The 10,797-nt window shown below is 38.1% G+C and overlaps 1 protein-coding gene across 2 annotated transcripts; it reads left to right on the plus strand.

Annotated features, from left to right (window-relative positions):
- Positions 1-142: 142 nt before the first annotated feature.
- LOC138961710 (NF-kappa-B inhibitor-interacting Ras-like protein 1) lies at positions 143-10,358 on the plus strand. 2 transcript variants are annotated; one of them, XM_070333384.1, is made up of 8 exons: positions 143-254; positions 1,871-2,016; positions 3,767-3,871; positions 4,967-5,014; positions 5,494-5,589; positions 7,774-7,908; positions 8,328-8,414; positions 8,761-10,358. In XM_070333384.1, exons 2-8 carry the CDS (start codon positions 1,918-1,920, stop codon positions 8,833-8,835), a joined length of 645 nt encoding a protein of 214 aa, XP_070189485.1. In that variant the 5' UTR covers positions 143-254; positions 1,871-1,917; the 3' UTR covers positions 8,836-10,358. The 2 variants fall into 2 exon arrangements, with proteins under 2 accessions (XP_070189485.1, XP_070189492.1); XM_070333391.1 differs by having other exon boundaries at positions 7,774-7,867.
- Positions 10,359-10,797: the final 439 nt, after the last annotated feature.

Below are 10,797 nucleotides of genomic sequence, written 5' to 3' on the forward strand. Positions count from 1 at the left end.
TTATCTTGTATTTTTATTTCATTGTTGTAGTTAGTCCCTCTTTAGGGCGAGGGCTGGATGTAAAAAAGCAGACCACTGCTTAATCTACTACTCTCGTTAAATAAAGAATTGTCATTGTCATTGTCATTGTCTCACACACACACACACCAAGCCGTTGAGCCATCGTGGCTGCAAATACAAGGGACGTTACTCCATCTAATTGAATGGCAAAGATGGCAGCTGTGGATTGACATCGAGAGACAGAGCTGCTGAAAGTTAGTTTTCTTTTTCTTTCTTAGCACACGCTGAAGTTTATACAGCCCAAAAGTAAAAGAACGTGTACTTATGATAATTGATTACATTATTGATCACAATTTTAGTGGAAAAAACATCGCTGTATGATGAGAACAATACTTAGCAGAAATGTTTACACTTACAGTTCTATGAGTTTAACTTGTTCAGTAAGTGAAGTGATAGTTCTGTTTGTGTTCGAGGTTCCACGTTCTGTGTGTGTGTGTGCATTTAAAAGGTTTAACTTTTGTTGTTAAAATAGGTGATAGGGGATTTGTGTGATATATGCTATGCAGAAAGTTATGCATTTGCAAACTTTGATCTAATAGAGTAATTTACTTTATTTAGTCTAGCTAGCCTCTCTTTGAATTTTTTCAAGACCCTCAATAACAATTTGTCAATTAACATTAACAATTGATGAAATGATTCCCTCTACTGTAACCTACAGTGTAAGACTAAGACCTAGTTTTCAAAGACGTTTCCTTCTTAGCGTCATGCAGTAATTGTTTCCGCCATCTTCAGACCTAATTTTCTCAGATTTTAGGAAGTCATTAAAGTTTAACTTTAAGCAGAGGTTATACTTATAGGTACCTCAATCTTATATTCCACTCCTTAATTATCGGGTGAATCCTTGCATTTGACTTTGAGAGGAAAACTAAATTTCATAAACGAATAGACTTGTTTAGCTGATGTTTCAACCAGAAGTGAACAGCATATAGTCCTAATTAAATTAACCCTGTGGATGTGACGTCACATTGAAAATGCGACTGAGACTGAGAGTGAGAGCTCAAGAGAGGCTGTTTTGAGACTTTATAACTTTGACTTTGAGATTCACTCAGTGGCTCGTACGGGGCCAAATGAGTTCTTTAAGTAATTGAGAGTAATTAATGATGTCATTGTTTATTTGTTTGTTTACAAAGATAATCCTTGAAAAATTGGTCGATAGGAAGGTTCTATGATGTTTGAGTATAACATGAAGTCTCAATCAAAAACTCCCAATAGTTTTAGAGATACAGACACTAACTTTTGTGAGACTCTGGGTTGTCAACGACCCAGGAAGTACGGTGAAGGTGAACAATGTACTTTGGTTAGGGAGGGGGGGAGGGGGTTAACCATTCATCAGAATCTATGGTTGTGTTCCTACAAGTGATAGTGCAGGTGTATATATGCTATGTTTAACTTCTTCTTTTTCAGCAGTTTTTTTTTCTGATTACGTGTGAGCTCGTTTTCCCATTTGGGTTCCCCAAACTATACTCTGAGAGCATAGTCAGCTTCACTCCGCTTTCGTTGATTAGGCATGCTGGGTATTTTCGTGTTTCCATAACCCACTGAACTCTGACATGGATAACGGGATCTTTTCCGTGCGCATTTGGTCTTGTGCTTGCATACATGTACACACGAAGGGGGTTAAGTCACTAGCAGGTCTGCACATAAGTTGACCTGGGAAATCGGAAAAATCTCCACTTTTAACCCACTAGGCGGCAGCGACCGGGATTTTTCCCGACCTCACGATTAGGAGGCCGATGTCTTGCCACTGCGCCCGTCGCTATGTTTAACATGTTTCATTGTGTAAAGAACATTTTCTTCTCTATGCCAACAGAAATGTGCTGATCAACCTGAAGATTAACGTGGAACAGAGCAAGCAGAATGGGCAAAATCAACAAGATCCTTCTGTGTGGCTATTGTGGAGTAGGGAAGAGTGCCATCATTGAACAGCTTCTCTATGGAAGCCATGTCTTGGAAAGTGTAAGTCATAACGTTTATGTAGAATTGTTAGTTTAGTACCATCCTTCATTCATGAGTTAAAAATCATTCCAAGCATTCTGACAGTGACATTCCATGTTCAAGGGATACGTGTATTCATGTGTGAAAGAATATCTATACATCATGTATACATGCAGAGTTTAAATTTTCACTGTCAGTATCTTAATCTTTCATGTTTATGTGCTGATATTTATCAGTTACTTTTTGAGTCACTTGAGAAAAAGTGACTCTATGTAATCGGTCAGTGTTAGTCTGTCCGGCCGTCCGTAGACACCACCTTAACGTTGGACTTTTCTCGGAAACTATCAAAGCGATCGGGCTCATATTTTGTTTAGTCGTGACCTCCAATGACCTCTACACTTTAACGATGGTTTCGTTGACCTTTGACCTTTTTCAAGGTCACAGGTCAGCGTCAAAGGAAAAATTAGACATTTTATATCTTTGACAAAGTTCATCGGATGTGATTGAAACTTTGTAGGATTATTCTTTACATCAAAGTATTTACATCTGTAGCCTTTTACGAACGTTATCAGAAAAACAAGGGAGATAACTAGCCTTTTCTGTTCGGCAACACACAACTTAACGTTGGGCTTTTCTCGGAAACTATAAAAGTGACCGGGCTCAAATTTTATGTGAACGTGACTCATTGTGTTGTGAATAGCAATTTCTTCCTGTCCATCTGATGCCTCATATAATATTCAGAACTGCGAAAGTGACTCGATCGAGCGTTTGCTCTTCTTGTTAAGACTAGTTTTTGCTGTGCGTGTGGAGGAGGGGATCTAATGTATGGCAAAGGACTTGCTCTTTACTGTTGGCGTTACAGTTTAGAGCAGCATTGTGAAGAGAAAATCATTCTTGATGTGTATTGCTGTACACCTCAGAAAAAATATGGTTATTAATGCAAATGTCCGCGTACAGTATAGGAACTGTTACTGTTTGGGGAAAAAAGATAAAAACAATATTTACAAAAAGGTATCACCCGTGCGTGTGTATGTATACGTACCTAACGTATAGGCGATGTTTGGAAATAAGTCTGTTGCCTTGTTGGGTTTTTATTGGTTGTGAAAGAGGAAGTACCCTTGCTTTTTTGGGGACAAATAATCGACACTTGGTTCCTGTACTTTCCCATGTGACATTGTAGGCCAGTCACTAGCAAAGGGGTGTGTCTCAAACATGTATACAGGAACCATGTGCACTACATTGGGGTGTGCACGTTAAAGATCCCACGATTGACAAAAGGGTCTTTCCTGGCAAAATTGTATAGGCATAGATAAAAAAAAAAGTCCACCAAAATACCCGTGTGACTTGGAATAATAAGCCGTGAAAAGTAGGATATGCGCCGAAATGGCTGCGATGTGAATGCGTGATGTATTGTGTAAAACAATTCCATCTCACACGGCATAAATAAATCCCTGCACCTTGAATATGTGCGTGATATAAATTGCATAAAAATAAAAAATAAAATTAAAAATAATAAATCCCTGCGCTTAGAACTGTACCCACGGAATACGCGCGATATAAGCCTCATATTGATTGATTGATTGATGTGTTGATTATTTGTTCCGGAAAAAGCAAGGGTACTCGCTCTTTCACAACCCACACAAACCCAAAAGGTATTTCTGGAATTCGTCTATTCTTCAGCTTGTGGTGCATACACGAATCGTGGCAGTAGAAATACTTGAAAACATTTTTAATTGTTGCTTAATTTATTATTGTTTGTGTTTTTTTTCAGCCCAGTCACTCAACCATTGAAGACATCTACACAGCTGTGATTGAGACGGATAGGGGAGTGAAGGAAAAAGTACGCATTTTTGACACAGGACCAGCAGCACTGCAGGTAAGACATTAATAATATGTGTTAGTACTGGTAGCCATATATCAGCCCATCTTCAGTAACGAAAATGAAATAAGGAGACAGATACTGGAACAAGCTTGCATGACCAATGACGTCTGCCTCTCATTTGGTGAAAGCACTGTGTTTAAAATGTTTTTGAATCGCTGGATCGGGCGGGGATGTAGCTCAGTCGGTAGCGCGCTGGGTTTGTATCCAGTTGGGCGCTGTCAGCGTGAGTTCGTCCCCACGTTCGGCGAGAGATTTATTTCTCAGAGTCAACTTTGTGTGCAGACTCTCCTCGGTGTCCGAACACCCCCGTGTGTACACGCAAGCACAAGACCAAGTGCGCACGAAAAAGATCCTGTAATCCATGTCAGAGTTCGGTGGGTTATAGAAACACGAAAATACCCAGCATGCTTCCTCCGAAAACGGCGTATGGCTGCCTAAATGGCGGGGTAAAAAAACCGGTCATACACGTAAAATTCCACTCGTGCAAAAAAACCACGAGTGTACGTGGGAGTTTCAGCCCACGAACGCAGAAGAAGAAGAAGAAAAATCGCTGGATCATAGTTGTCATGCTCTACTATGTTTAGCCTTCCCAGATATATCATGTACAATGTAATGCAGTGGAACCCCAATTTAAAGACATGAGAAAATGAGGCCTTAAAGAGGGGTAACTTTTCAGAGGTTATGAATAGGAAATGTGATTAAGAAGCAAGGTCCTAACGTTAAAAAGGAGGAAGTCTAAATCGTGAAGTCTTACAACTAAAGGGACGTTCCGTTGTAGTGTCAAGAGATATGGGCTACTCTAATGTAAAACACAGCGGAACCCCCTTTTTAAGACCCCCGGATTTAAGACTCCCTCTCTTTTAAGACCCTGTTTTCTCAGATTGTCTGTGCATAACCTGGGAATGTACCCCCATTTTAAGAGTCCCTCTTTTTTAAGACCTGATGTTTTCAGATTTTTAGAGGGGGGATTCCACTGTACATCGATCGGTTTTGGTTCATCACAACTGCTCGAAAGCTGATGATTACTTCTCAATATTATATAACTGTTGACCAGAAATGTACATTCATATGTCTTGTTGCTGTTCACAGGAGGGAACTGAGGGAGATATTCCAAAGCACTATTTAAACTTCCCAGATGTGAGTTGAGCATTGATTCTTATTCTTTTTTCTTTGAGAAACAGAAAACAAAAAGAATGTTTTTGTTATAATGTTCATTGCTAGTGGTGGTTTTAGTTTGCCCGTTTGCACTGTTGATTATCAGTCTCCAGAAATCCTATGTTTTACCTGTGCTTTGCTGATAGCTCTGTGTTCAGAAAAAATGGGTTTTTTTCTTTCTCTTTTTGTTGGTTACAAATTGGAACATACAATATGGAATTTTTTCACAAGACGTGAATATTGCTTAACCAAAGTATCAAAGAATTTTTTTCTCACAAAGTTTAACTGACCTAGATTATCAGGTTTGCTTCTCATGTAGTAGGCTTACAAAACAAAAAAATCTTCCTCAGAGCTTTTAGGTTTGGGCACAATCCCATGTGAGCATCTCATGCTTAGTTTCAGTTTTTAACAGTTTCTTGTTAATTATCTCATGAAAGGTATGTAATTCTGAAACTGTGCAGGGGTACATCCTTGTCTATGATACGACAAGTTGGGAATCATTTCGACGCCTGGAAAAGCTGAAGAAAGACATTGACAAACATCGAGACAAGCGAGAGGTAAAATAATAAATAATTTATGTGCTTCAAATAATGGTCTCTGAGTAGACTTTTGTGTTGCGGAGATCAGATAATTGATTGACTGTATTGGGATTTATTTGAAACCTAGCAAACAGCCAGCAAGACCCAGTGAAAATCCTAGTCCTATCAAAATTTCTCTCTGGCATGATTACACTGGATGCTTCCGGTAAAGTTGTGATTGATCATGCCATGAAAATAACAAGAAGAGTTGATTACTCGGAGGGATAAGGACTTTAGAGATAATTAGGACTGAAGCTTATTCAACCGCAGCTGAGAAACTGAGATCTAAAACAGAACAAGAGGCGAAGCCTTCAAGGCTCACGTAAGAAATCGACAAACAGTAACACAAACTCAATCACTCTGTCACACATACACACACACACACACACACACACACACAGTAAGCATAGGTGAAACTGTGCAAGAAAGGGAGACCCTGGATCTGCCAATTAGTCTCGGCCCGCTCACAATAACAATGACCGAGACTTTCAGTAATTCCTTTGCGTGACGTCCAACCCTCTTACGTCATAATGTGACGTCTTCAAATAGTTTCTATCACACACGTCAAACACTTTTGACCGAGACGTAATCTTCTTATGCGAGCTTTATCCATAGACTCGGAAATGTTAAAGTTTCTATCACACACACACGCACGCACGCACGCACGCACGCACGCACGCACAGACAGACAAAGTTTATCATCGCATAGGCTACACTTACGTGAGCCAAAAATGTGCATAGTTTTCAATTAAAGTAATTAGAAATGTTTGTTGGCTACTGCGCACATTAGTTTCACTTTTGTGCAAAATACAACATTTCTTGGTAAAAAACCAAAATGGTTGAAAACAAACAACTTTGGACAAACGTTTCAACCTTGTAAAATATAAAGACCAAACATTACTGTACTCATGTGAGAACAAAGAAAGCAGAACAAATATGAGCAACGTTTCAACCCTAGGGTAGACTTCTTCAAAACAGTTTTGTGTGTTTGCCTGAAGAAAACCCTAGGGTTGAAACATCGCTCGTATTTGCATGGGTGCAACCTGGAAAATTCCAAAAACCGGCAAAAGTTGGGGTCCAAGCTTTTTGACTCACATGCGAAGCAAAAGTGAGTCTATGTACTCACCCGAGTCGTCCGTCCGTCCGTCCGGACGTCCGGAAAACTTTAACGTTGGATATTTCTTGGACACTATTCAGTCTATCAGTACCAAATTTGGCAAGATGGTGTATGATGACAAGGCCCCAAAAAACATACATAGCATCTTGACCTTGCTTCAAGGTCAAGGTCGCAGAGGCCATAAAAACAGCTATTTTTCACATTTTTCCCATTTTCTCTGAAGTTTTTGAGATTCAATACCTCACCTATATATGATATATAGGGCAAAGTAAGCCCCATCTTTTGATATCAGTTTGGTTTACCTTGCTTCAAGGTCAAGGTCACAGGAGCTCTTCAAAGTTGGATTATATACATATTTTGAAGTGACCTTGACCCTGAACTATGGAAGATAACTGTTTCAAACTTAAAAATTATGTGGGGCACATGTTATGCTTTCATCATGAGACACATTTGGTCACATATGATCAAGGTCAAGGTCACTTTGACCCTTATGAAATGTGACCAAAATAAGGTAGTGAACCACTAAAAGTGACCATATCTCATGGTAGAAAGAGCCAATAAGCACCATTGTACTTCCTATGTCTTGAATTAACAGCTTTGTGTTGCATGACCTTGGATGACCTTGACCTTGGGTCAAGGTCACATGTATTTTGGTAGGAAAAATGTGTAAAGCAGTTCTTAGTGTATGATGTCATTGCTAGGTTTAGTTATTTGACCTTGACCCTGAAGGTCAAGGTCATGCAAAGGTCAAGGTCAAGCATGTGAGTCGTATGGGCTTTGCCCTTCTTGTTTAGTATTTAAAATGCCAAAAAAAACCTCTCCTGGAACAAAAACATCGGCAGCCGATGAAACCAAAAACCGGCTGCCGGCGTGTAGCCGGCAGAGTTGCACCCATGTATTTGTTCCGTATTCTTCGTTCTCACGTGAGTACAGTAATTTTTGGTCTTTTCATTTATCGCTCTCACACACAGTCACTATTGTTCTTCTGCTTGTAAAATATGTACTATTACACTGAGTTTGTAGCTGCTTCCTCTGTCATGCTTCAGGTGCATATGATCGTTATTGGCAACAAGAGTGAGCTCACAGAACGGCGACAGGTGCAGTTCGACACCGCTCAGGCCTGGGCAGCCAAGGAAAAATGTATACCTTTTTCTCCCTTATTTATGTTCTTATTTTCAAATGTAAGTTCTTGTTATTTTAGTTTATTCATACTGTGTTGACAAAGTCATTTGGCACCAATACAGTTGTTGAATAGAATACATTTATTTACATGTGGTTTTAATGAAGTTTATATTGCATTTTAGTATGTGTATGTTCAAGGTAACACCTCCACTATCTCCCTCTACAAAAAAAAAGGTTCAGAGTAATAATGGTTCATGCATTGAAGAATGTTAGTCTCATTGCACATTTGGAGGTGCACAGGTATTTTCGATGCATAGTCAACAACTTTTTTATTATTTATGTTTTGCATTTTTAGTACATCACAATGTTTCATGCATTGAAGATTGTTTGTCTCATTGCACATAGGTATACGTATAGGATAGGTATTTTCAATGGACAGTTAACAACTTTTCTATTATTTATGTTTCGCATTTTTCAGTACGTCACTGGGATGTGTCCGTGGCAAACAGGAAGTCTCTGGTGGATCCCTTTGTCTGGCTTACGTCTAAAATCACACAGCCACCAAGTGAGTTTTATTTCAAGTTGTGTGTGTGTGCGTGCGTGGGTGGGTGGTTGAGCGCGTGTGTGCGTGCGTTTTTGAACAGCATGTTCTGTGTCTTTGGGTAATGATGGTGCAGGCCGCTTTCTTTTCACTGATCATGATTGCTATATCTATACATTCTTTATTATTATTTTTTTTTTTCAAAGGCAGATGGATATGTCACTGTGTGCTTGTTAAGGGTGGAAGTAGGAACAATTGGGCAATGATGGCAGATTGATAGATTTTTGTTTGATGTTATCTTGAATGCATAATGTGTGTACATGTTGGTATGTTCTAAATATTTAAATGCTGTTTTCTTTGTCTTTATCAGGCAAGACCAACTTTTTGCCAGGGCGAAAGACAAAATCCACCAGCAGTAACAACTTGGATACAAGCTGAGGACTAAACTAAATGAGTAAATCTCAATCAAAAGTTAACTTATGTGACCGACCAGTCATTATTTCATCACAGATCTGGTATTTACTTTAGATCGGGTTGAAATCCACAAGTGTCCAGCATCTTGTCAACAGTTGTGACCTGTTTTGTTTCATCATGTATTGTTTTATGATTTCTGTGCCTGAGAATGTTTTGTAGTACCTGTGTTAGACCAGAGTGATTACAGCCATGTGCAATACATGTTTTTTATGGCTTTCGTGAGAGAAAAAAAATGTACAAGAAGAAGTGGTACTGTTAGAAGCTAGAGCACATTTTCTGTGCTTATTACTATTTTTATAACACACAATATATGTCGTCAAAGTTTTGTTTTTATGCACGTTTTTGTCTCACTGAAAAGAGCTTTATAAAAAATATATATGTGTATTTTGTTTATGTGTTATGTCTCAATTGTATTGTTCTAGTCAAATTTACCAAACACAATATACCTGTTAAATCTTTGATCAAAGACTATCTCTGTGACTTGGTGTGTATGCAGGACAGCTGTATTGTATGGTGACAGCATCAAGTACTTATGTACCATAGATACTTTTTGACGATGACAGTGTATGCGTTAAGAAAAATGTTCAGTATCTTACCAGTTAAAATACTGAAGCAAAAGAAAGAAACTTGTCAACTGCTCCAATCTACTGGCTTTTAATGGATGGCTTGTTTTTGTGGGAGCTTTTCTTGTTGATTAAGAAATAAGTTGTTGGCATTGTGGGCAAATTGATTTATTTCTGTTTATCAAAGCTCTTATGTAGCCTTGCTGAGTATGTCAACAAATAGTGCCCAAGAGTTATTCACTTCAGTTCAGTTTTCATGTTTGAATTTTGTCAGATTTTGTTCTAACTGGGACAGAGAGGATATGCTAGGCCTAGAGAGTACTGGATACAAGTAAATATGAACCTCTTTTTTTTCCAGTTTCAGACTTCATTTACAAAAGTATTTATGCATTTACCATTGTAAATTTTAAAGTTCAAAATGTTGTCTTCGCTAGCCTGCGACTCTTTAAAGACAACAGTCATTGTCATTTAGATTTAAACAGAATTTTTTTCTGATGTAATTTACAGTTCTGTTGTCGGTTGTAAACAGGATTGTGTTTGACTCAAGTTGCAGTTAAGAATGCTCACAAACATAGTTTAACATGTAATTTAGAGTGCTGCTACGTACCTTACAAGGACATTTCATGTTTAATAGAAAAAAACTAAACATTCTTAGCTCTTTTGGAGACATGTCAAAACAATTGCAAATTGATTACATGGAATACTCAGCCTAGATACACATAATGTTAATTTGTTAGCTGGTTAGCTTGACTGAATTAGAGTTCATTTTATATAGTTGAAAGACATATACCGCAGTGTAATTTTTCACTATTTTATTTACTTTGTTGATTGTTTTTTACAAAACAAATGGGTACCTGAATGCAAGAACATTTTCTGTATGTGCATGCTCTCATATATATTATGTAAATAAATAATGTGAAATAAGGTAAAATGTTGAAGATTGACCTGTGTGTGTGTGTGTGTATAAGCTTACTTGCATAAGTGTATCAGGTCTATCTTTTGTCTGAAATTATAATTGCAGTTACACTGTTATATAAACATGGTATTTTGCGTGAAAAGAAGTTTTTGTTATGGAAATCTCTCTTCACACACTTGTACTGTCTGTTGCTAATGATGATATAATTTTTAATACAAAGGCTAAAATATCTTGATGGAAACTACCTACTGGGCAGGCCGGAAAGTTGTAAAGTTTGCTCTAACAACAATTTCAAATGTGCTCATAAACTGATAAAGAATATCACTCCATTTTGAAGGGGAACAATCATTTGCTTTGTATTTCAAATATTCTTGAGGTAAAAATTGGTCATCGGGAACATACTTTGTAAAATCAAATAAAGCATGCTTTTTACTAAACACGGTTGCGCCATCAC

Source organism: Littorina saxatilis, linkage group LG1, assembly GCF_037325665.1.
Source record: "Littorina saxatilis isolate snail1 linkage group LG1, US_GU_Lsax_2.0, whole genome shotgun sequence".
NCBI classification, from domain to species: domain Eukaryota; kingdom Metazoa; phylum Mollusca; class Gastropoda; order Littorinimorpha; family Littorinidae; genus Littorina; species Littorina saxatilis.